The sequence below is a fragment of the Vombatus ursinus genome, unplaced genomic scaffold (assembly GCF_900497805.2).
Source record: "Vombatus ursinus unplaced genomic scaffold, bare-nosed wombat genome assembly UNPS02015406.1, whole genome shotgun sequence".
Taxonomy (NCBI): Eukaryota; Metazoa; Chordata; class Mammalia; order Diprotodontia; family Vombatidae; genus Vombatus; species Vombatus ursinus.
The window spans coordinates 760,614-787,920 of record NW_020955184.1 but is presented as its reverse complement, the minus strand read 5'-3'; the positions used below and the strand labels follow the sequence as shown (position 1 = coordinate 787,920).

Here is a 27,307-nt window from a genome sequence, read left to right as displayed (position 1 = left end):
AAGAAATAGAATACTTAAATAACTCTAGCTTAGATAAAGAAATTGAACAAGCCATAAACAAACTCTCTAAGGAAAAAAACCCATGGACTAGATGGATTTACAAGCAAATTCCACCAAACCTTTTAAGTACATTTAATTCTAATACTTCATAGACTGTTTAAAAAAAATAGGTCAAGAAAGAAACCTACCAAATTCCTTCTGTGACACAATTACGGTTTTTATGCCTAAACCAGGAAGAGCTAAAACAGAAGGGGGGAAAAAACTATAGACCAATTCTCCTAATGAATATTGATGCAAAAATTTTTTTAAATAAAATACTAGAAGGAGGATTACAGTAGTATATCACAAAGATCATACATTACGACCAGGCTGGATTTATATCAGGAATGCAAAGTTGATTCAATATTAAGAAAACTATAAGTGTAATTGAACATAAAGGAAATAAATGAAAAAAAAAGTGAAGGAAGTGAGTTTAGCAGTGCCAAATCTCAGACTATACTACAAAGCTATAATCATCAAAAAAAAAAAATGGGACTGGATAAGAAATAGAATGGTTGACCAATGGAAGAGATTAGGTACATAATATGTAGAAGCAAAGGAGCACAATAATCTAGTGTTTAATAAATCCAAAGATCTCAGCTTTTTGGACTAAAAACTCATTATTTGACCAAAACACTGGAAAACTAGAAAATAGTCTAGCAGAATCTAGGTGTACCAACAAAACCAATGCAACTAAAATTAGAAGAAAAGCAGAAAACTGATAGGAAATCTTTGTAGCAAGTTTTTCTGATTAAGTTCTCATTTCTAAAATATATAGGGAACTGAGCCAAATTTATAAGAATAAGAGCCATTCCTAAATTGATGAATTGTCAAGGGACATAAACAGAAAATATCAGAGGAAGAAATCCAAACAATCAATAGTCATATGAAAAAATGCTCTAAATCAGTAATAGAGAAATACACATTAAAACAACTCTAAAGTACCACCTCATACCAATCAGATTGGCTAAGGTGACAAAAAAGGAAAATGGCAGCTACTAGAGGGGATGTTGGAAAATAGGTACATTAATACGCTATTGGTTTAGCTATGAGCTAGCCCAACCATTCTGGAAAGCAGTTTGGAGCTATACGCCAAAGTCTATTGAATTTTTCATATCTCTTCACTCATCAGTACCACTACTGGGTTTACATCCCAAGAAGATCAAAGAAAGAAGAAAAAGACTCATCTGTACCTAATTTATACATACACACACACACACACACACACACACACACACACACACACACACACAAATGCTCTTTTTGTGGTAACAAAGAATTGAAAACAGAGGATACCCATCAGTTGGAGAATGGCTAAATAAGTTATAGTGTATGAATGTCATGGAACACAACTGTGCTATAATAAACGATGAAGAGGATGGTTTTAGAAAAACCAATGAAGACTTCTATGAACTAATGCAAAGTGAAGTGAGCAAAAACCAAGAGAACAGTTTATACAGAACAGCAGTATTTGTAAATATTGTAAAAAACTGTGAAAGACTTAGTAACTGATCAACACAATGACCCACCACAATTCCAGAGAACTCATGATGAAAAGAATTGTCCATCTCCAGATATAGAACCAATAGGCTCAGAGTACAAATTACAGCATTCTTTTTTCTTGCCTTGATTTTGGAACATATCTAATACAAAAATTTGTTTTGCGTGACTTCGTATTTGTGATGGGTTTTGCATTTCTTACCTTCTCAGCGGCTACAGAGGAGATAGGGGAAGGGAAGATTTTGGTACTGAAAATAAAATAAAATTGAATTTAGGAAAAAAAAAAGGAAAAAGAAAATAGTTTTGACCTCGTGGACCCATTGAAAGGGTCTTAAGGGCCCCTGGTGGTTCTCAGACCACACTTTGAGAACTGTTGGTAAAGGAACTCCTATGTGAGAAATTTAGCTGTACCAAAGCAGGTTGAGTGATGCTGTCAGGCGTTTTTTAATGTCCTCCCTCCAAAACAATCAAAGAACCACATGGTTCACTGTTAGTTACAGAACATAAAAATAATACTCCACAGTTTCTCCAAGGCACTCCCTTATGTATCATCACAATTCTCCTAGAGGAAGCAAGCTCCCTAGAGTCCTCCATGTGAAGAGGTTACATCAACTGAGCAAAATGATGGGGTCCCTTTTTCACATTACAAAAGATTTAGGGATTTCATATATAGAGATGTAATACTTAAGTGTCACTGTGGAGTACAAGGGGTCTGTGTTCTTTCGCCTAACTAAAAAGGACTCAGTTGAAATCCTCACAGACCATCCTACTTGACTGACTCAGAGGCAAGACTTTTCTGCTAGGCTTTCCCGTTATCTCCCCCTCCCTTTATGTACAAAGGGCACCCAGCATCTAGGACTTTATTCACACACACCCTCAACTGAACATGGTTTCAAGTCCTCTCATTTTTCTACAGGAAATCTAAGTGAGCCTCGAATTCAAGTTATAGGGTTGTATCTGGGAGAGTTATAGGATCATTTGTAAAACTAAATTGAGACTTGAAAGCCCCCATGGAAGACCTTTTCTTCCCTTGCCAGTTAGTGCCATAGTCAATACAATATAGCTCCGGAGGCTATTCCTCCTTTTTGCCACCCCTCCCCACAGAGCTCCAGTAACACCACACCCACAGACAATAGAAACAAACTCACTTAATAAAAAGGGAATCAGGTTTACAAAATATCATCACCCTTGGTAGGTATGAAAATAGGACACTGTTGTGCAGTTTTCAACTTAAATGGAAGTGGAAGGAGAGAGGAAGAGAGTCCACTGTTGATTTGGCCCTTGCATCGGGTGGCTTGCTGCTCACCTGATGGCCTGCCATTGACAATAAAGTCTGCTCCCCCGGGAAGAGTCTGGTTGCTTCCCCTCCCCCCTGTTCCCCAAATGAAAAGTCTCTGCCATTCTTTTATAGTCCCCATGGCTGTGTCTCCCACTTTTCTTCTCCTTTTGATGGTATATCCCTGTCTCAAGCTTTAAGTGCTGTCAGTATCCTCTTGCCCAGCCTCCTCATCTCTCCCACTAGAAGCTTGTAGAAAGAGTCCCAATGAAATATGAATAACCATTCTTAGGAAAGGAGGTAAGATGGAAAACACAGAAGAGTGATGTTGGTTTTTTACCACATTTTACAGATTTAGAAGTATTCATCCCTGTTTTATATGCAACAGCCACTTATACAAAAGTTTAGCAAAGATGCTAAATTTTACTATCCTATTTCTACTTCCCTCTTGATGTTACATGCTACTTTCTTCAAAATGAGACTACAGACATTTAAAAATATATATATTTCAACTTTAAATCTTTAGCCAAACTTATGTGTAGTTGCATATTATATTTCATCTGGGAATATCCTAAAGTTCTGAGGCTAACTTTAAAGAAAAAATTTTTTTACTAGCTTTAAGAAATATATTCACCTTTTGGTCACATTTTCAATTCATAGTATGCGGATAAGCCACTTTACTGCAAGTCTCCAATTGACATTTCCTTTGTATGCAAATACTGAAATGATTTTATTTAATAAAAAGGTACATCTCCTCTGTGGATTTTGAATTTCTCTTATTAAATATTTATATTTTTCAAATGTCTTTATTTAATTGAGTGAGGTTCTTGGTGCCATTTCAAAATAACCTCAGCTGGTAGGTGTAATGACTTATGAAAGATCTGACCTTTAGTATTTTAAAGTTCTATTCATCTGTATATTTCTTCTGTGTTCATTTAGTCGTAATTTGTATGCCTTTATGCAATGTGACTTAATGGGTATATGTTTTTGGCACAGCATTTATTAACACAAAGAAAATATTTATAGGTACTTATTACTCTCCCCTATAGAGTTTCTTTTTGGTTATTTTTAACTCTGCCTGCATCTCAGGTATGAAAATGAGAAAATGCTTTATATATGGCTCACCCATGTTTGCACAGTCCTGTTTCATACTCATTAAGTATTAGCAGAATAAACCCTAGTTCTACTAAATTCCAGTCTAAGGCTCAGTCCTCTACTTCTCACTGCCTTGCATTTAGAAAGTTTGTCTTTTTTTTTTTTACTTATGTAGAAATACTTTGTTTTCCAATTCTTTGCTATTCCTTTTAGAGAAAATCAAGTGTAAAGTTTATAGTGATATTGCTAAATTGACATATGGTGTTATATTTTCATATGTTTGGGTTGTCAAGGTAGATAATCATTTGCCTAACATGTCTTAAGCAACATTCTGGAAGAAGAAATAAGGAATGGAACAGATAATGTAGTTGGAGATTTATTCTAATATTGTGATTTAATGATAATTTTCTTTATTGAAAAATATAAACACATGTTAATGTTCATGTATTGAAGTGATTTTGATGTTTAGAAAAATAGGAATTTTAAATGGGTCATTCATAATTTATCTTTCAAGTTTCAGTTAGAACTAATTACTGCCCCTCCTTGTTTTCATAGTTTACACAAATCGTTATCCCAAGAAGAAAGTCTAAAGGATCAATTCAACTGTACTCTTAGTACCTATGAGGATGCCTTAAAAAACAGAGAGGATATTGTTTCCATCACTCATCAACAAAATGAGGAACTGGCCATCCAGCTGCAGCAAGCCTTGACAGAGAGAGCAAACATGGAATTAAAGCTTCAGCAAGCTTTAAAGGCCTCCCAAGAGGCCAATGAAAAAGTTCAAAAGTAAGTAAAATGATTTTGCTTTTTTAAAAATGCTGTCATTTGGCAGTCAGACAAGGTATTCTTCATGCTGTTTGCCTTTTTAAAAAAAAAAAAGGTAGAATGGGCCAAATGGTCAACTTTCCTAGTTTATATCTTTTGTCCATTCGTAGTTTTAAAATATTTTCTTGGGATCCCTTTGGAAACCATCACTACTATTTAGAACAAGGCATCTTGTAATAATATTATCATTCATCATAATAATAACATTTATATAGCACATTAAGGTTTGAAAAGTTCTTTAAAAATATGATCTTATTTTATCCTCACAACAGCCTTAGGAGGTAGGTACTATTATTGTTCCCATATTACACATGAGGAAACTGAGGCATGGAAAGGTTAAGTTATTTACCCAGGGTCACATAGCTAGTAAGTGTCTGAGTCTTAATTTGAACTCAGCCATCCTGCCTCTAGGTCCAGCACTCTATCCACTCAACTACCTGGGTAGAAAAGCAACTCAACTTCGTCAGTAGGCCTAGAAACACCTTATAGGATTATTTAACCCTTTACCACCCCAGCTTATAATGGAAGAGCCAACAGTCAAAAGTGTTTTTGTTTTGTTTTTGTTTTTTACTCTCTTGGCTTAGAGGTGAATTTGATGAAGCCAAGCTGATTTATGACTTTGCAGTATGTTATATGAACCTTTGAAAGCAGGTAGACTGGTACTAATTAAAATTGTGTTGTTCTGTTAAGATATGAAACACTTAGTTGCAAACATGTTAAATCCACCTTTTTACACATAAAACTGCATTTGTTTGCTTGAGATAATTTTCTTTACATTTATATTTTAAACAAAATAATTTCATAGTCCTTCAATCTTAGCAAAAACTAATGTAACAGAAGGATGACACTTTCTAATTGAAATATCTTTAACAACAGGAGATTTTTTTCAGAAGCTGAAAGATAATGAAACTTAACTGATCCTTTTTTATATGCCACTAATATCATCACATTAACAAACTGTAAAAGGACAAATCACTTTAACTCCCAAGGCATACTTGGTTTCCTGGATGATTTCTTCATTTTTACATTATTAATGAGTAATACTAATTAACTGTAAGATTTTTGCTTTCTTATTTATTAGAGTTTAAGCCATCCATGAGTCTAAATTATCCATTTGTATCTGTGCTTATCATGCTTCTCTGTAATTCGTATTTTTCTTATGACCCTAGATCCAGGCAAGCTGGCCATCTAGACATATAAAGCAGGCTTAGGCACTATATGCTTCCTTAATCTCTTCTACTAGGTTGCCTTGAGCTGTCTGATTTGTGTTTAAGTGTTGGAAGTGTTTTTCAAATTTAAAGGTTAAGTTCATCAACCACAGAGCCAGAAAGCCCTGAGATCCATTCATTAAGGGTAGGTGACTGTGAAAGCTCTGTTTCAGATTTCCAAAAATATCAATGAGTTGATCAAAAGTAAAATAACTTACAAATACATAAGTGTGTTGAGAGGGCAATGTAAATAGTGCTAGAATTTACCTTAGTCCAGGACTGGAATTGGCTATTGTTTCACAATTTATGCATTATGTAGCTTTAGATGCTCAGTTATTGCAAATAAATAAGCAACATAAAAAGGGAAAGTTTACAAATGAAGACATATATAAATAATATGAAGAAGAATATTTGTATGAATACAATTCTTATTAACAAAGGAAAGGGTTCAGATTTTATCACATCTCTATTGAATGTAGTTTGAAAGATTAGAATAGAAATTAAATACAAATGAATGAAATAGAACAAATTAAAGGAATTTGAGAAACTCTGTGCCACAGTGGAAAGAGAGAAGACTACACCTAGAGTTAGGAAACCTAGATTTGAATCCTTACTCTAACAGAGAGCAGCTCTGTGAGCCTGGAAAAATCACTTCATTTCTTTGACCCTCACATTCCTCATCTGTAAAATGGAGATGATTATGCACTACCTCACTACCAGCGTGGTTATTAGGAGAGTATTTTGTGTACCTTAAAGTTCTATATAAACGTGAGCTATTAAATACACTCAGACAATAGAATGTTTTGTTTAATCTTCAGGGTTTTGGTTTTTTTTAATTTTCTTTTTTGTTTGTCTATTTTTGGTTAGGCAATGGGGGTTAAGTGACTTGCCCAGGGTCACATTTTTTTTATTTTCTTAAAGAAATGTGCATAACCCCCAAATTATATTGTGTGCATCATAATTGTATTAGCTGCAATAGGTTGTTTTTAATTTATTCTGATTACTTGCAGTCTAATCTAACTTAAATAACTAAATGTCTTTCTTAACAACAGTCAGTTATTGATCACTTTTAATTGCCATATGCTGACCAAACTAAGCTTTGGATTTGTTGTTAATTTGTGTTGTTGTTGTTCAGTCAGTTTTTAGTTGTGTCTGACACTTTGTGACCCAATTTGGCATTTTCTTAGCAAAGATACTGGTGTGGTTTATTATTTCATTCTCCAGCTCATTTTACAGAAGAGAAAACTGAGACAAACAAGGTTAAGTGACGTGCCCAGCATTACAAGCTAGTACATGTCTAAGGTCAGATTTGAACTCACGAAGATAAGTCTTCCTGATTCCAGGCCTCAGAACTCTTATCTGCTGCTCCACCTAGCTGCCTAATGTGTACTTCCCTAGATAAGTTGGGTGTGCCTGCTTCACCAATTTTTATAAGATGGTTATTCTGGAACCCTATTTTAAAGACCATATTAGGAAGAATTAGTGTCCATCATATATCATTCAACAAATACTGAGCGCCTACCATGTGTAAGGCATTGTGCTTGGCGCCATAGTAATACTTACAAAGCAACTACTTTACCATGTCATTGTACTAGATGCTATTGCGTAAAAATAATTTGAAAGGGAATAATGTATTCCCTTCCAAATAGGAGCTTACATTCCAAAGTTAGAGAACATAGGTAAGAGAGGTGACAAGGAAACATGTACTAGCCTCGCTTTCAAAGAAGAAACTTTACATCTTTTATTGAGTTTGAGTTTAAATTATGTAAAGGCAAGCTAAGAATAATATTATTTGATTTAGTTGGAAATGAGCAATGAGCTGGGGAACAACATGAAATAGGACTAGAATGTACAGAAAATATTCAGACTGGGCTCAATTTTTATTTAGTATTTGATTGCCAGTTTTACCCCAAAAACAACTTACTATCTTCATAGGAAGCTATGACATTTTAACTAACTCTGCCCCCCTCCCCATCCATTCCTTTCCATTCCACTATTCTTCAGGCTCTTTCATCGAGCTCCCCTTTGACCTCTGCCCCTCGAGCATTCACCAGCTTTTCTCTTCTAATCTGTCAACTTCCTTTATGAGCTGTAATCTAATTACACATAAAAACTGTGGAAACTTTTGTGAATATAGACAAATCTCCTTGTCTTTAATAATCATAAAATTTTGAATTTACATAATGATTTTCCCCCAGAGAGCCCAAAGCGTTATATATGTATATACATATATATGCATATATGTTCTCATTTTTTCTTTACCATATACCTGGAAGGAGAAATTCTGCACAATTGTTATTATCCACATCAGCATCAGTCTTATGGGCAGATAGAATGATCATTCATTCAATTGATGTGGTATCTTAGGAAGAGTGCCAAAAAGGGTCTGCTGTTCAAAAATGCCTCCCTAATCAAGCATAACGCCTGAAATTATCTTGAGTTAAACACTCCAAATAATCCTGTTTTTAAAAGCACATATACTTGGTAGAATAGCACATTCAGTCACTAACTTGTTAGTATGACTGAGTTCCTCCTCCCCCTACCCAACCTCCCGCCCCACCCATCATTCTCCTCTGTTATTGAAGGAATGACTTTAACACCTTTCCCACGAGAATTATTATGAGAGTACTAGTATTTTAGGTGTTAGGTAAGGGGAAAGAATGAATATTGAAAGGTAAGAGAAAGAAGCAATAAAGGGTCTATAAGAGAAACTAATGTTCAAAATTTTACCTAAGGCCATGCCTGATCCTTATTTTACTGATGGGGAATAGTCACAAAATTAATTAATTATTTGTAGAGGAACATATAGGGATACAAATCCAGATCTCCCAAATTATATTTGCTAATTGGCAAGGAATATGATCATTTGTTTATTTCTGTATGTGACTCCTTGTGGCCTGAAGCAGTTGTTTTCTAAATGATTTTTATGTATCTATCTATTTGTTTTTCTTTCCTCCTGTTTTAAGTATTGAAATTACATAAGGCTATAAGACACTATATAGCCAAGTTAACAAAGCTATTTTAATATGTATTAACAAATAGAATTATAGATACAAAGAGACTTTAAGGATCATATGTGTCCATCTCTCTCTTTGTTGTTAGGATGGTACCTAAACCATCATAAAGAAAGACCTTTCTGGTTGTTAAAACAAAACAAAACAAAACAAAAAATCTCCCAGAACGGAAATTACCAAGTTCCTTTGATAATGGTTTAAAACTAGCTACAAATCTCATATTTACAAAATTCTGCAACTTAGTAACATTTCCTCTTTATCTGATCTCAATGCATATGGAAAAGACTGTCTCCATCCATCATACAATATTGATTCATGTTTGGAGACATTTTTTAATTCTTCATTTGTAAACTAAATAGTCCCAAAGGTTTTAATCTTCCTCACAAGTCCTAGTTTAATTAGATCTTTGGTAACTTCACTAAATCCTTTTTGGAGTAAAGTCACTGTTACAGTAGAACACTTTTAGTATGAGCTATATTATCATTGATCAGAATTAAATTATGTAAATAAAGACCTTTTTTCTTTTTTCTTTTTTTTTTTCTGAAGTATAGATACATTTCAAATAGAGCAATCCAAACAGAGTATACAAGGTTTTTCACATCTGGTCATTTTTTTTTCCATTTTGAGGAAAAGTCATTTAAAATCTACATTAGTTTTTAGCATTTTAAAATTTTAAAACACCAAATAAATACCTTCAAGACTACAAAGAATATCAAAGGCCAGTACAAATTCTTTCAATTGATGGCTTTCAAAATGGTTAGTTCCTTTATGAAATATAGGTCATTCTACATCTTTAAAAATAAATAACTGAAAGGAAAGCTAACAATCCATTTCCTGCCTCACAGCCAAATAATGATTTGTGTGAAATACTTGAGGTTACAAAGAAATTGTGAATTCTTGGCTTGGTTTCCCTGCTGATGAGTAAGAACTGCATATATATTTCCTTTAGAAGTGTCAGAAGAGTCACCATAGTGTCACACAAGGGTTCTCAGCTCAGAGCAAACAGCCTGTCCACAAACTCCACTGCTTAATCTGTTTGCAGGTTGAATTATAAGATAGGGGTGGATGACTCTGGGTTCTGGGAAGGCGAACAGAGCATTTCCACACTTTCTTGATAAAAAGAGTATGCTATTGTCATCAAAGACTTTACCCAACTGTTTAATTTTGTTCCTGCACTTGAGCCTAATGTTAGCTATAACCAAACTTAACTGACTAAAATTTATACCCCAGTTGTTAGATGTATCTAATTCAATGAAATTGTTCCCATCATGTCAGTATCTTTCCACCAAGATCAGTTTCTTTCCACATTTCAGTTCCAATTCCTGTGTTCCTACTTCACATTCAGATTATGAATAATCAAAGGATAACAAGATTGTAGACCTAGAACTGGAAGGCATCTTACAAGCCATCTAATCCAAGCCCTTCATTTTGTATATGAAGAAACTGAAGCTAAGACACATTCAGTGACTTGTCTGAGGTCGTAGAGGTAGTTAATTGACCAGGACAGAATTTAAATTGAAGTCCTCTGGCTGCAGATCTATTGTTTTTTCCGTGTCTTTCATCTAAGACCTGACTTTTAGGAGACATTCAATAAATGCTTGATTCGTAGATGGATTGAAGAATAAAATTTTATCAATTGTCGACCTAAACACAAGATTTTTCTAACCAGAATTTAGAAGATTTTCACATTTTTGCTGTGCTTTGTTGTATTATTGGGGAAGAAAAGGAGAGAGGGTGAATCAAAATATTTCTTGAAACTCTCCTTCAATATGGCTCTTATGTTTATGATGCTTAGAATTACTGTGAAATAGGGAATTTTTGTTGACTAGTAGTCAAATTGTCTTTTCATTTGCAGTAAGGAAGAAGTGAGTTAAAAAAAAAGATTAATTACGTGCTTATCATGTGCAAACCTCTGGAGATACAAATACAAAACAATCCCTGCCTTCAAGAAGCCTGTACTCTGATAGCAGGAGACAGTACACATAGGGGTTATGGCCCTGGAGCAATGTTTTGGTTTGAAAAGTTATAGGAATAGTGAATAGAGTTGTAGCAGAGTAGATTGATACATGCTTTTCCAGTAACAATAGCGATATTTATTTGATTTTGGCTTCAGAGGGAGGGGTGAGGTGGTCAGGGAAGATTGTGACAGGATTGCCAAATATAGAATGAAGCATAAAGCTGCCCTAGGTATAGTGTACCATGTGGGTTGCAAAGATGTATGTGCAAATTTTCCCAAAAAATTGAGCTTCAAAATGCACCTCCTATATCTAGTTTTATTTTGTATAATTTGTAATCATACATCTGTAATGTAAGTAAACAGATCTTTGTGTGTTTAGAAGATGGGCTTAAATACCTTCTATGTAGCCAATACAAAATAGCATCTTACCATATTAGATTTGCTTTCTTGGACACATGATATGCTTTTTTGCAAAGGTGTATAAATTTAGATTTCAATAGTAGATCAAACAAATCCAGTCTATTGGGCTTGTGAATTGCTGTATGTGCTTTTTAAAAAAATTACCTAAATACATATTTAGTTTGCGAAATCCAAGTCTTTTTCAACTCTGTCAGGCAAGTATGTATTTTATAAAAATTATCAATACCTGTGCATATTTGCACAGTGGATCACTACTCTCCTGTACTAGGTACATAAGGTAGGTTTCTTTAGCAGCAGCTATACTGTACACAGAGATACCTGCCAGGCTTTGAAGACAAATAATTACTGTGCTCATTTACTTTTTTTTAAAGGCAAAATATTTGGGCTGACACAGTGACCTACTGGGAATGTTCTGTTTTTACATATGAAAGAAACAGTTTCACTTCTCTGGCTAGTCCCTTGCTTTTAGTGTAGGATTAGTGTACAGTTATTACCTTTGGAGATCTAACCCAGAATTTGAGCAGGGCCAATAGAGCTGCCAGCTAGAAACTCAAAGAAGAAGGAGAATCTTTGCTTTCCTCTTCAAAGTCTCTGATAATATTGTGACATGATCTTCAAAATGCATGGAAGCAGGGAAGAAGAGGTAAAACACAGCTATTTGGACTCTAGACCCTCTTGCCAACATGTTTGTTTATAAAAGCTGCCTTTCAATGGATGATCTAGAGTTGGGCTAGTTCACATTCCTGCACAATCTTATAGTTCAAGAACACTTTAGCTAATGGGGAAAGAAGAAGGGGAATATGAGAAGAAGAGAAGAAGGTAGAATTTGGTATCAGACTTAGATAATAGAGGATAAATTTTGATTATATTCTATTTATATCCAAGGCTACAGTATAGATCAGACCTCAGACTCCTGTCATGTTAGAGAAATTTCAAAAGACTGGGATTTGGGGGAAGGAAAAATAAGAATTATAAAAATATTCTTATAGAACAGAGTGCCAGGTAGGTACATGGGCAAACAAGGGAGAAAAGAATTCAATACTAACTGATCTTGGCATAATCTTATGCCTTTCTCTCTGTCTCTCTCTCTCTCTGTCTCTCTCTCTCTCTCTCTCTCTGTCTCTCTCCGCCTCTCTCTCTTTCTCTCTCACTCTCTCCTTCTGGCCCCCCATCCTCTCCCTTTCTCTTCCCCCCCTTTTTTAATCTCTTATGCCGTCTTTTTTTCTCCTTTTCTTTTTCAGTATGTTTATTGAGTATCTATCATATACAAGACTCTGTTAGGTCCTTTTATGATATAATGTTCTGACATGATTCCTGTTGCTTGTCTTAGGCAAACAGACATTCTCTTAAGAGTCTAAGACAAAGGTAACTTTCATTTAAATCAGAACCTGGAAGGCCATTATGAGCCTTCTGTGAGCAGAAATTTTTGTAGGCTATAGACATTTGTAGCTTCTTTCTTTATGTACCCTTATGTAAGATTCAATTCAAGTCACATGGGGTAATAAATGAGTTCTGAACCAATAACCTTTAGCCCTGAATAGCCTTTTTCAGCCATTTCAGTGTTTCCTTATTTCTCAGTATATAAATTTTACCCATCCTTGTAGAAATGAAGACTTAAGCGAAATGAAACATTATAAGTATTAGTAAAACAATGTTTATAAAATGGTTTGAGATCCTTGGAAAAGGAGTAAGGAAAAAGGAGTTTTTCCTTTTCCTTTTTTCCCCTAATATGAGCCATTGGAAAGGTTATATGCGACTCATTAGCATTCTTACTTAGATTTGCCCCTCCTTCCCACACTTTATTTCTCACTTAGCACTTTCTTTTTCTCTTTTTCCTTACTTTCATTCTCATAGATTCTACCTAATATGTACATGTGTTAATATATCAATGGTAAAATGACAGTTATCCAAACTGGGAGTACATACATTTTTCCTCAAGAAGTTATGTGTCCTAGTTAAATATCTGATATAGCAAGCTTCTACTTACATATTTGAACTAATAGGATATTTTGCAGTCAAAGTTCCTTTAGCTAATGCAAATTTTACATCTCAAAACTAAATGAATAAAACCTGAACTCAGAAGTAAATGTAATTGAATGTATAATATGTAACTTGTCCACCTAATAAACCCCATGGCTATGTTGGGAATTTAATAAATCCTTGTTGATTATTATAATGAATTCATTAAAACTGTGCCCATTAGAGGTTAGCATCTTTAACAGGGTTCAAAAGGTATTTGCCTGTTGTTTCCTTGCCTTTTTTTCTTCCTTTCTCCAGACGAAGGCTGTACATAACCAATTCAGCAGAAACAGTTCTGTGCAATTCTCTGAGAACAATTATTAATGATAGCTTTTGTTTTCACATCATCTTCATTTCTAAATATGTTCCTCCCTAGTCCCCTGACTAGAGAACCATCTTCAATAGCAAAGCATAAGAAAATGGTGGGGTTGGGGGGGAGAATCAGTTCATCAAGACTAGCTAGTAAAGAAACTAAGTGTGACAGTGTATGAAGTGATCCATACTTCCGGACCAGTAGGAAGGAAGGTACATTTTTTCCTCTGATCTTTAGGGCTAAGCATGGTCATTATCCTTATGTGGTGTTTAGTATTGTCTGTCTATTTTCATTGTGATAATCTTTTCATATATTGTTTTCTTAGCTCTACTGATTTATTTCCTCTTGCATCAGTTCATATGTCTTTGTATACTTCTCTGAATTCTCCATATTCATTATTTCTTAAGGAACAGTAATATTCCATTGAATTCATGTACCACAATTTGTTTAATCATTCTGCAGTTGACGGACATCTATTTTTTTCTCCTGTTCTTTACCACTACAAAACTGCTGCTATAAATATTTTGCTATGTATGAAGACTTTCCTTCTCATCTACATGGGATATTGCATTCCAGTTCTTAATAAAAATACAAATGAAGAATTACAGCAAATGGGCTTTACTGCGTTATTTCTACAAAGCAAAAGTGATCCTTTAAAATAATGACCTGCTTAATAGCATTGGAACCTGTTGAGCTTTAATAAGACTCTAAAAATACTCTCTGACTTCGTCATGGAAACTCATGCTACTTGAAGTGTCATCAGTGTTTGTGAGCTGATTTAATACACATAATAATATAAGGGCAGAGAAAAAATAGATTTCTCTTTATGCTAGTATTTGTTATATAATACATTTCAGAGTTATACAGAGAGCACATAAGCATATCCATATTTAAAATTCTTCCCCAAGACCAAACTAATCTGCTCCCCTGACCGAGTTGTGTGCATTTCACATCAGTATCCCAAGACATTCACTACTGACTAGAGGGTCTAATCTTCCCCAGAATGGTCAGAGCAGCACAGTTCAAGAAGAATGAATCTCTGTATAATCACACCACAATGTGAGGTGACCCCTCAGCCAGGAGACTGACCAGAAACACATATGGGCTTTAGTCAGATGCTCTGATGCCGCCCCCCCCCCCCCCGCCTTTTTAACATAGCTCTGAGAAAAATGTGACTTAGATCCAATAGTGATTCTTGAGTATAGCTGGCAAAGGAAACCATGAGGAGAAGAAAATTTAACACATTGGTGTAAGAGCATCCACTTCATTGATGCAATCTGAGGGGAATACCTAATGACTGGAAGAATCAAACTTGGCAATGAAAACACAAAGCTCTTTTCATCAATTCAAATGCAGACTCCAAAGCTGCAGATGGTCACCTCCAGCCTTGCCTATTCAGTGTGGGGTTTTATAAAATGGCACTTTGGTGAATACTAATAGATCAAAACAAAGATTTAATAACATAAAGATGTGGTGTTCCTTTTTAAATGAGTATACAGGTCAGTGTGTCAGAAAAGGATAAAATAAGTATCTTTTATATGTAGGTCTAAAGTCTTTTTGATATTTTCAACAACCAAAATGAGATCTGTAGTGTGCAGATTGAATGCTATAGAGAACAATTTACTTTGTGAAAGGGAGACCAAAACCAGGACTCAAGCTTATGCTGACAGATTTGTCATTTCTACATAGTGTCTCTCAATTCATAGTCTATTGTTTAGATCCCTTAATATTTTCTTAAAGTTAACATGATAAGCTATATATTTTCTGCCTTTCTCAAGAATGAGCCAAACTAATTAAAAATGAAGACATAAACATGATTTAAAGATACCAGCAGAAGAAATCCTTTTTGTAGTATTTGTCTCTTTGAAGAATGGAGAAATTTACTAGAATTTGGGAATTTTTTATTTTAAAGTTTGTTGATTTTAAACTTGGAAATTAAATTTTAGGTGTTTCATGCCAGACAGTTTCAAAAATCTTAGGAAGCCATAATAACTTGGTCATTTTAAGAGGTACTAAGTTTGCATTTGAGTTATTTCTTAAATTTATATTAATGTTTTAAGCAAAACAAAGGAATTATTGGAGACACTGTTTTTGACCTGAACCTATCCTACCCCTCTAAATAAAGGAAGTTTTGTTTTAAGGAAGAATTTTTCATTGGGTTCTATAGGATGAACATATCTTTCTTACTTCAAATAGCTGTAACTTATCATGGCTTTTAATAGGCAACCTATAATCATTTCCTATTATTTAAAGGAATTGTTTTGGATTGGAAGTTAAATAGAAAGAAATACGCTACAGAAAGAACACTAGTTCTTTAGGAATTAGGAACACTAGTTCCAAATAATTTAAATAATTTATCACCTCTATTTCTTCTTATCACCTCTTCTTTCTTGACGTATATTTCTTCTCACCTGTAAAACAGGACTTTTAATACTTTCAAGAATCAAATCAAATTAACTTGTGAATGCTTTGAAAATAGTTAATCAGTCAATAAGTATTTATGAAGTGCTGGTCAGGTGCTTAGCACTGCTACAGAGAATGAAACAATCTGTACTCACAAGAAGTTTACATAATAGAGAAGACAAGTACTTATAGCCAGTTAGGTGGTGAAGTAGATGGAGTGCTGGGCCTGACGTCAGGAAGACCTGAGTTAAATATTAGGTGTGGACCTGGGCAAGTCATTTAACATCTGTTTGCCTGGTTTCTCATCTGTAAAATGGGGATAATAACAGAACCTATCTCTTGGGATTGTGTGAAGATCAAATGAGATAACAATTGTAAAGCACTTAGCAACAGTGCCTGGCACATAGTAAACACTATATAAATGATAACTGTAATTTTTAATAATTATTATTGTCATATAAATATATATGGCATAAATATAAAGCAAATAAATACAAATTTGTTTGCCTTTAAAAATAGCAAAATATAAATATAATTACTCTATAAAAACATAGTTAAAGGTAGTTAAACTACCTTCCAGGGTATTTTGGGAAGGAGAGCACTGACAGTTGAGGGGATCAAAAGAATAAAGTACTATGTAAATTTAAATTATTTTTATTAATTTTTTTCTTGAAGAACAATGTTAAGAATATTGATTAAAAAGAGCTAGCATAGCTTCCTCAAGAACAGCTTATGCCAATCTTAAGTTCATTTCCTTTTCTGATGGAGTTATAAGACTAGATTATAAGGTGAATGCAGTAAATATAGTTTAGCTAAATTTGGCAAAGCTTTCAATAAATTTCTGATTATTGTAGAAACATGGAGAAATGATATTTCATTTCATAATGACGTAACAACTAGATAAATTTGTAACCATTTAGCCATTAATTACTTGAAGTCATTTTGGAGGGTAGAGTGCACCAGAGATCTGTGCTTGACCCTATTATGCTTAACATTTTTATTAATGACTTGGATAAAACCCTACATAGCATGCTTATCAAATTTTCAGATGACACAAAGCTAGGAGGGAGAACTAACACAGTAGATGACAAAATATGGTTTCATAAAGACCTTGATAGTCTAGAATGTTGACCTGAATCCATAAAATCAATTTTAATAGAAATAAATGTAAAGCCTTACACTCAGGTTCAAAAAAATTATTTCATAAGGATAGGATGTTTAGAAATGCATATATTTGAAAAAGATCTGGGATGTTGAGTGGACTGTACAACTCAGTATGAGCGAACAGTATGATACAGCTGCCTTAAGAAGCTAGTGTAAAGTTAGAATACATACCTTTCAGGAATAAATTGATAGAATCACTCTGCACTGACCTCATCATGTCACATATGAAATATTCTATTCATTTCTGGACATCACAAATTAGGAAGGACATTGATAAACTGGAAAGCGTCTAGAAGAGTACACCAGGATGATAAAGGTCCTCACATTCATGAGATAGGAGAATCACTCAAAGAAACTGGGTATGTTTATCCTGGAGAAAAGAAGATGAGGAAGAGAGGAAGGAAGGCATGGTAACTCTTCAAATGTTTGGAGGCTGTCATTTGAATTTGAGATTATATTTATTATGTTTGACTCCAGAGGGCAGAACCAGGATCAATGAATGCAAGTTGCAAAGAGGCAGAATGAATTACCTCTTTAGGTAGGCTTACCCATGAATGGAGGTCTTCAAGCGAAGTCTGGATGACTATTTGTAAGATGTGGTGAAATAGGGATTTTTATTCAGGTACTTCTTAAACTAGGTGGTCTCCAAGGGCCCTTCCAACTCTAATATTCTGTGATTCAGATTTCAAAATGGAAATTAGTAATTATTTTTAAATAACTAATGAAGAAAGAGGTTTGTGACTCAATGCACTTTCTAGGTGTGTCATTGGATAAAGAGGGAGGTTAACATGACATTCTAATGCAAAGTCCCTCGTTTTATCCATCCATCCATTCACTCAGCAAACATTTATTGATCACCTTCATTATGAAAGGACTGTGCTAAGTCCTCAGGAAAATACACAAAAAAGCATGGTCTCTGCCTTCAAGGAGTTTACTTTTAGTCATATTAGCCTATTAGATTATCTTTTGTATCTTATCTTTACGTAATCATATCTTTGGTTCCAGTCAAAAATACTTATAGTCTCAGAAACCTGACAGTAATGAAGCTTTTGGAAGAAAAAAAAAAACTTGACCCATTGAATAGTTATTAATAACTGCATTTTGACTCAAACTGCATTTGACTTTGATTAACCCTAAAACATAACATTTCAACGCTTCAGCAGTCCACCATGTCATCATTTTAATACTCTGGCAGTGACAAGTCCCTCCCTCTATACTTTAGTAGACCGGCTTTGGGAGTTACTGTGACTGAAAAACAGATTCCCCATTGGTCATTCTCCTACTGGTAAACCTCTTTAAGCTTAGTTTGGATGGTCCTTGGACATAGACATTTGACAAGTCTGCACTCAAAGCCTTTTCACTTTGGCAGAACCTGCCAGAGCTTTCAGTCTTCTGTCAGTCTTTGAGAACCCAAGGACATCTCTATAACAAAGAGACCTTGCAGTTAGGACTTTGGTGGAAGATAAAATACAAAAGATAACCTAATAGGCTAGTATGAGTGAAAGTAAACTCCATGAAAGCAGAGACTATGCTTTTTTGTGTGTATTTCCCTAAGAATATATCACAGCCCTTTCTCAATGAAGGTGGTCAATAATGGATGGATGGATGGAAGAAAAGAGAGACTTTACATTGTTATGTCTTGTTAATCTCCCTCTTGAGAATTTATTGAGTGACACACCTAAAAACTGTATTGAGTCACAAACCTCTTTCTTCATTCTTTCTGTAATAACTTAGTTATGCTTTAAAGCTTGCAAAGCGCTTTAGATATATTATCTCATTTAATGCTCAGAACAACCCTGTGTGTTTTAAGTACTATAGTTATCATTACCCCCATTTTACAGTTGAAGAGGCTGAGGTAGATAGAGGTTAAGTCACACAACTTAAGTACCCATGGTCACACAACTAGTAAATATCAGAGGCAAAATTTGATTCCAGGTGTTCCCAGCTTCAAGTCAATTATTCTATTTACTGTATGTTTCCCTCTTGGGAAAAAGTTATTTGGGGCCCCCCACAGGCCCCAAACATTCATGTTCTTACCTTCTTTTCATTTTTCTTTTTTGTTCTCTGTTAGGAATTGTTATGTATGTGTGTGTGTGTATGTTTTTAAAGTTTTGATGGTCATTTCAAAACTATGTTAATTCAAAAGTGCTCTTCCCCCTTTTTATAGAATCCAAAATTTCTAATAAGGTTAACAAGATTTTTTTTTAATCTGCATGTTCACAAAATTTATTGAATCATTCTGCTAATAATAAGTAAGTGGTATAATTTTTCTTACATTTTTAACTTGTCACATTACATCCTTATTTCAGGACAGCAAACACTTGCCCAAATCAATGGTTCTTTTGTTTAAGTAAATTTCAAATGTGCCCCCAATCTGAGTATCTGCCTCATTTAAGAATGGACCTTTAGGGTATAACAGTCTTAGCTAATAATTGAACCAACACAATCACAACAATAGAGATAGTTGAAGCCAAACCCACCAATACTAAGAGAGCTACTTATCTTGTATGAGTGCCACAGTTAAAGTGAATAATATGTGTAAAACTAGAATCAAGAAATATAATGCCCCCTTATATTCTTCTTTAAAATTACAAGTTAAAAAAGCCACATAAAGAAAGTACAATGATTTATTATCATATATCAATTTCTTCCATTCATGCTATGCTGGCCATTCCTCCTTGCAATGGGTAATTTAACAGCTAAAACTTATTTCCGTTTAGATTGAGTTACAAGAAGCAATTTTTGTTGTGGAATCAACTTAACTATCTAGATACTCTGGAAAACCTTCTTACCATCCCTAGGAATTTGAGGCTTATAAACTAGGGTGGACTTGAATACTGAGATGACTCAAGATGATAGACATCTCAGTAAAATTTTTTTTCAAGAAATTCACCGAACTCAAATTTTCTGTGGTTATGCAAATGACAGTGTAGTGTTGTATTAAAGTATTAATATCAAGTATAGATGGCTTATCTTGGGAAAGAAGAGACATTATACAGTCATGTTGAAGAGCGTTAAGCTATTACCTATAATTTAATTTATGTAGAATGATGTCTTGTATTTGTTCAAATATTATCCTTGTAATTTTAGTAGGATGCATTTGTACAAAATATGTTTTCTGTCTGGTGCACAGGTGGAATTAATATTCTTAATAGTTGTTGACACTTTTTGCAGGGCTAAATGTTGTTTGTGGTCCTTCTTACCTAGTGAGCCATGAAATTCCTCTGTGCAAAGAAAGCCACCCAATATCTAATTAGATTAGAAATAAGGAATTGTTAACAATTCAGGTTAGTCTTTGTGTCTTTGATTCCTCTCAGGTCATTTACTATGCTCCTTTGTGTGATGATGTACCCCCTCATGACTTTGTAATATTTCATATGTCCAATGTGTATACAGTCTCATGTTTTCTTTTAACCTGTCAATAATCAATGCCTCCACTTCTTTCCTCTCACTTTTTTCTTAACTCTCTATAGTCTGGCTGCTGATATTATCATTGAACCAAAAGATCTCTCTCCAAAGTTACCAATGCTCTCATCAATTCCCATGAATTCATTTATCATCTTGATGCTAATGATTCTGAGATCTGCTTATCCTGCCTTAGCTGCTTTCCTAATCTCCAAACTCTCATCTCCAACTTCCTATTGGATATCTCAAACTGAAAGTACTGTAGACATCAACCTAACTCTCTTTCTTTTCCCCCAAAACCATCCCCTCTTCCTAACTTCTTCCATTTTACAATAGAGGGCACCACCATCCTACCAGTCACCCAGGTTCAACCAAGCTAAGTGTCATTTTTGACTCTTCATTTTCTCTCACCCTCCATATCCAATGTGTTGCCAAGTTCTGTCAATTTTACCTTCATAACACCTCTCATATATCCCCCTTTCTATCGTCTGACAGTACCATGACCCTTGTGCAGACCCTCAACACCTCACACCCAGACTGTTGCAGTAACCTTTTGATCGACCTCCTGACCTCAAGTCCATTCTCCACTCAGCTGTCAAATTAATCTGCCTGAAGTACAGTTCTGACTATCTCACCCCTCTCCCCTACTCACTAAACCCAAGTGGCTCGTAGCACCTTCAGGATCAAATATAAAATTCTCCCTTTGGCATTCAAAGCCAACAACCTGGTCTTGCTAACTTTCCAATCTTCTTACATCTTGCTCACCCCCATGTGCTCTGCAGTCAGTAACATCAGTCTCCTTGTTGTTCCTCACTGGAGACACTCCATTTCCTTACTCTGAGCATTTTTGCTGACTTTCCCCCATGTTTAGAATGCTCTCCTTCTTCATTCCTACTCCTGCCTCTTTTGGCTTCCTTCAAGTCCCAGATAAAGCTTCACCTTTTACAAGCAGCCTTTCCTGATCAGCTTTAATTCTAATATCTTAACTCTGTTGATTATTTCCAATTCATCCTTTATACCTTGTTTGTACGTAATTGTTTTCATGTTATCTCCCCCATTATACTGTGAGCTCCTTGAGAGTAGGGACTGTCTTTGGCATTTCTTGCTACCCCAATGCTTAGCCCAGTCCCTGACCCATAGTAGGTACATAATAAATGCTTATTGACTAACATACTTAAATATTCTACTTATAATAAGTCCAGTCCAATGACTTATAATTATAATACTGGTGTCCAAAATGCACCTCAGGGTCTTCTAGGTGATCTTTCCATCTAATTTATTTTTTATAACTCCCTCAGCACCTATTATGGCCCTTTTGAACTCTGGGTAAACTACATAGAGAAAATGATTGTGCCTTTGAATTATTAATAAACTCAGTACTACTGCTATTTAACAAGATACTTATATCTGATACTTTTATTAGGTGAGAATGCATCTGGGTTGAATGAATCAATCAGAGATATGAACTAGGTGTGAACAAATACTCCTATCTATCTTCATTGAATCAATAAATCAATCAAAGACATTTCAAGTAGATACAGATAGGTAGTGTTAGTTTAGAATGTTGCTATTTACAATGCCAATTGTAAATTATATAGGCGTTTAATGGAAGTTAGGAAGGCAAGGAACCTACGTTTTAGACTTTAGTTGTCAGATTGAAGTCCTGTGAAAATGCTGAAGTATCGTAATGAGCCATCTTAAGAAAAAATGCCTTAATTTTTCCTAGCCAGCTAAATATTTCATTTGGGGACATAAAGCAAATCAGAAACTTACTTCTCTCACTAATGATTTAAACATTTCCAATTTTAAGCTGGTTAAAAAGTTCAGCAATGTTTTAGAACATTTCATTGTGTAGTGTCCTTTTATTCTTTTCATCCTTTTCAATATTTAGAAACATGTTTACATTATGTAGTAGTTTTATTCTCTTATGTTTCTTAATAACCTTACCTCTTTTCCTTATGAACTAATGAAATAAGCATGTATTAGTTATAATTTATTTTTTTAAGCTTAGATATAATTCATCAAAAGTGTCACTTGCAAGGAGAAATATGTCTTACAGTTTATGAAGTACATTTTAGTGTTTTCCTTACACTTTGGCAAACAACAAAGCATTTTCAAAAACGGTAATTTAATAGTTTGTTATAGAATAGTTGACTCAATGCTTTAAAATACTGTGTAAATATGCTTCTTAGTCATGGACAAAGTGTACAACTCTAAAACCTAATTTGTTTGTGTTATTGGACTTACTAAATATTAGCCTTTGCTAGTCTGGTTTACACCATTTATCTTTCCTGTGCCAACATACTGATTTTGTTCTGAAGTATTCCACAACAAGCTGATGTTTTACAATCCTAGCCCCAGAGCTAGCTTTTCCAGTTTACTGAGTATGCTTAGTATATTTTGTTACTGATAAATCAATAAAACCATGTTGTAATGTACAAACTTCCATTTCTCTGAAGCAGTTATAAACAAACCGTAAATGAACACATGGGTCAAAAAATGGGATGTTGTGATTATGTTGACTCTGAAAACATTTGACTTTCATAGAATACATCTTTTATTGTGTAGTGCAAGTTAATCACAGTATTAATTGTACTTTCTTGAATTGTGATACTGGTGAATATTAAAATAATTATCAAAAGCATATTTGAATCCTAGGAGTGCATTTTAAGGGAATTATAATAAGCTATATCATAAGAAATATCTGAATAGAATAATTAAAATGAATGTCATTTTTCCTATTATAGCTCAATCTTGAAAGGTATAATTGTTAATTAAATGCATTTATTTTTAACATATATTGCTTCCATAAACTGCAGTATATTTCATGATGGATACCAACATTGTAACACAAACTTTACAAAATAATGCATTTACATTATTTTAGTAGTCTCATTAGCATAGAGAATACTTTATATTGGGTAAATATGATTTTAGAATCATGACATCTCAGATGGAGTTTAGTTCAGACCTGAAAAAACTAACCCATATTGCTTGCCTGAAATACCGTCTAATGATAGTGCACCTCCATGAATACACTTAATGTTGACATTTATTTGCTGACAGACTTTATTACTCTCAGAAGTACTATTTGACTTCTAGAAAATGTTATTTGTAGCTGTCAATGTTCGTCACTGGTTGGTTGGTCTATGTCTTACTTCTTAGTGGTCCTAGATTAGTTTCTTTTTCTTTTCTTTTTCCTTTTCTTTTCTTTCCTCTTAGTTTCTTTCTCTTCCTTCCTTCCTTTTTTTCTTTCTTATATAGTACAAGCCAGTTTGAGTATTAATTACACTTTCTTGAATTGTGAAGCTAGTGAATATTAAGATAATTTTAAAAGGCACATGTGAATCCTAGGAATGTGTTTTAAAGGAGTTGTAATGAGCTGCAGCATAAGTGGTATCTGAACAGATGCTATCAACATAGCCCACTGCAGTTCAAATTCCAGAGCTCAAGATCTGCCAGCCTCAGCCTCTCCAATAACAGAGATTATAGGTATGTACCACCATACCTAGGCTCAGTTATTTTTTCAAAGGATAAATTTTTTCATTTGGGTTGAGAGGAATCTGCTAGAGTTACAGTGGATTGCTGAATAAAAATATTACATATTTAGGGTTTTTTTTTAAATTCTGCCTTCACACAATATTTGTTTTTATTAAAAAACAAATAAGGGAAATGGGGGATAGAAGCTTCATTTAATGCACACTACAATTTTTATATTAGGAGTGCCAAGGCATAATTTAGTAAATTTTATAAGTCCCACTGGCAAAGACATAACTGCATATAACAGAGGATTCTTCAGAATACATAAAAGAGAATAAAATATAATAGTAATAAATATTATTAAAGAAAATATCTTGAGGTCTTACCAGAAATATATAACTATCCTAAAAAGCCCCCAGGGAGTATATGATTTCTTTATAGTAACCTAAGGTAGATAATCTCCACCACTGGGCTGAATAGTAAGACCAGACAAAAACTTAATGTGGTTCCCATGATCCCATGATAGTAAAGTATTTTAAGAAGTCTCTCCTCCATACACCAGAATAAACAGTGACTTCTGAGGACCTTTTGAATTCTTTGATCCTATAGGAAAACATCATCCATACACATATCACTTTATTTTCTGCCAAAAATTAATGATTGTTGTTTATTTCATCACATAGATATCTAGCACTTCAAGAGCTATAAAAGAGAAAAAAATTAAAAACATAATTTGTAATTTCAGCTAATAATGAACTTACATCTTAATGAAAGAACAGATGGGTGCATAGAGATTAAGCAAATATGCAACCCAATCACTTCTTTGGATGTGAGGTGGGACAGGGCATTCAAAAGTTCCATGGTGTGTAAGGCTGTTCTATTAACAGACTTTATTACCTTAGGTACCCTAATATAGTGACATCTCATTTTGTCAAAATTGTCTCTATTCTTAAGTAGGAGCTAATCAAAAGATTTTCCAAAGCAAAGTGATGGTGTTTTAGTAGTGAATTATTAATCCATCCGATTTTTTTTGTTTTTTCTTTTGGCTTGCAACATTAAAATTGCAGGCTTGGTGGAAATAAGAACCCTAGCTCCAAGCCCTTTTTTCCTTTCACCTGGATGGTTTCAAAAGCCTCCTAATTGGATTCCTGGCTTCTAGTCTTTCCTTTCTCAAATTTATGCTTCGCACAGCTGCCAAAATAATCATATTCAAGTGTAGATCCAGCTCCATCACTCTGCTGCTCAGAAATGTCAATGTCTTTAAGCATTTATTCTTTATTTTGGCAATTAAAGTCCTTTGTAACCTGGCTCCAGTCTACACATTCCCATTCATCCACCCTACATTCCAGACAAACAGGCCTAATGATTGTTCCCCAACCTGGTCCTCCATCTTTTGCCTCTCAACCTTTGCACAGACTGCCTCTATGATTAGAATGCATTCCTTCCTTACCCCTGCATTTTACCTGCATTCAAGGCTCAGCTCATGTGCCATCTATTTGGAACGCCTTTCCTGATCCCCTTAGCTTACTTTCTCCTTTCTCTTCATTAAAAAAAAAAAATAATGAATGTTTTATTGATGCTCTTTTTTTTTTACATCACTGTCATTTCCCAATGACTTCCCCCTCACTCTGCACACACACGTATGGATTCCTGCCTTGTAAAATTTAAGCAAAAAGAAAAATTGGGACACGTTCACCGTTGGTAGAACTATGAACTAATCCAACCATTTTGGAGAGCAATTTGTAATTATCCCCAAAGAATTTTAAAATTGCCTATACCTTTTGACCCAGCAGTTCCACTATTAGGTCAGTTTCCCAAGGTGATTAAGGAGAAAGGAAAAGAACTTATATATACTAAAATAATTATAGCATCTCTCTTCATGGTGACAAAGAACTGGAAATTGTGGGATGCCCATCAATTGGAGAATGGCTAAACAAGTTGTGGTATATGAACTTGATGGAATACTATGAAATGATGAGCTTAATAATTTTAGAAAAACCTAGGAAGACTTGCATGACATAATGAAGAGTAAAATGAGCAGAACCAAAAGAACATTGTATGTGGAAACAGCAATATTGTTTTAAGAACAACTTTGAGCAACCAAGTCATTTTGACTATTATAAATACCTAAAATAACTGCAATGGATGTATAAAGGAAGAAGCTATTTGCATCTAGAGAAAAAAAACTGATAAATAGAAGAATATATGGTATAGTTTTACATATATATTTTTTATATACACACATATTTGTGTGTAATGGTAACTGTCTTTATGGTGAGGGGATGGGGGTGGGAGGGAAAGTTACATAACTTTATTGTATATTTAAAAGGAAAGACAAGTTATATATAATATATTTGCAGTTTCACATGCAGTCCTCTTTTTTCTATTCTACTTTGTTATGGAAATACTTGTTTTATTTCTTAAGTTCAGAATTTTAAAAATGAATAGTAAAAAAAAAATGAAGCAAAACAAAGTGACAAGCCAAGTCTGAAATATATGCCTCATTCCACATCTGCAGTCTCCCACCTCTCTGCCAACAGGAGGGAGCGTGCTTCAAAATCTGAAATCACAGTTGTTTACTACATTAATCAGAACCTTTCAGTATTGTTTCCTATTACATCACTGTTTTATTTTGGTTTTGCTTAATTTGCTTTATATCAATTCATATAAGTCTTCAAAAGTTTCTCTGAAGTCCTCATAGTTGTCATTTCTTATAACAAAATAATATTCCGTCACATTCAAATACCACAATTTGTTTACCCATTCTTCAGTTAATTAGTAGCCACTATGTTTTGAGTCATTTTTTTCTACAAAAATATATTGCTTTGAATATTTTTGTATAAAGGGGACCTTTCTATCTGTATTTGACCTCTTTGTAGTATATGCCCAAGGACTAACAAGCATATGACCCAATATTATCACAGGGTCAAAATGAGATGTATGTTCAGTGACTTTTTAAAAATTATAATGTCTGTTTTCCTGTATCCCTTAAAATAATCACCATTTTCTTCTTTTATCATCTTTGCTAATCTGATTGAGTGTGAGGTAAAATTTCAGAGTTATTTTAATTTTTCTTCCTCTTATTAGTGATTTGGAGTATTCAACATTTTCCTGATTTTCTTTCCTTCTGAACTATCTTCTGTTGTTGTCTGTTGTGAATTTTCTTTAAAATTCTTCAAGTATCCTCTT

At 34.3% G+C, this 27,307-nt stretch overlaps 1 protein-coding gene across 3 annotated transcripts in view; it reads left to right on the top strand.

Moving 5' to 3' along the window:
* The window catches only part of MIPOL1 (mirror-image polydactyly 1), a 476,051-nt gene that overhangs the window by 410,956 nt on the left and 37,788 nt on the right, over nt 1-27,307 (top strand). For 2 of the 3 annotated variants that reach the window (XM_027847439.1, XM_027847437.1), the window contains one exon: nt 4,466-4,696. In XM_027847439.1, coding sequence (XP_027703240.1) covers nt 4,466-4,696 — 231 coding nt within the window. Of the gene's footprint in view, nt 1-4,465; nt 4,701-27,307 lie in introns of those variants that run through there. The other variant, XM_027847438.1, reaches the window with a different exon arrangement.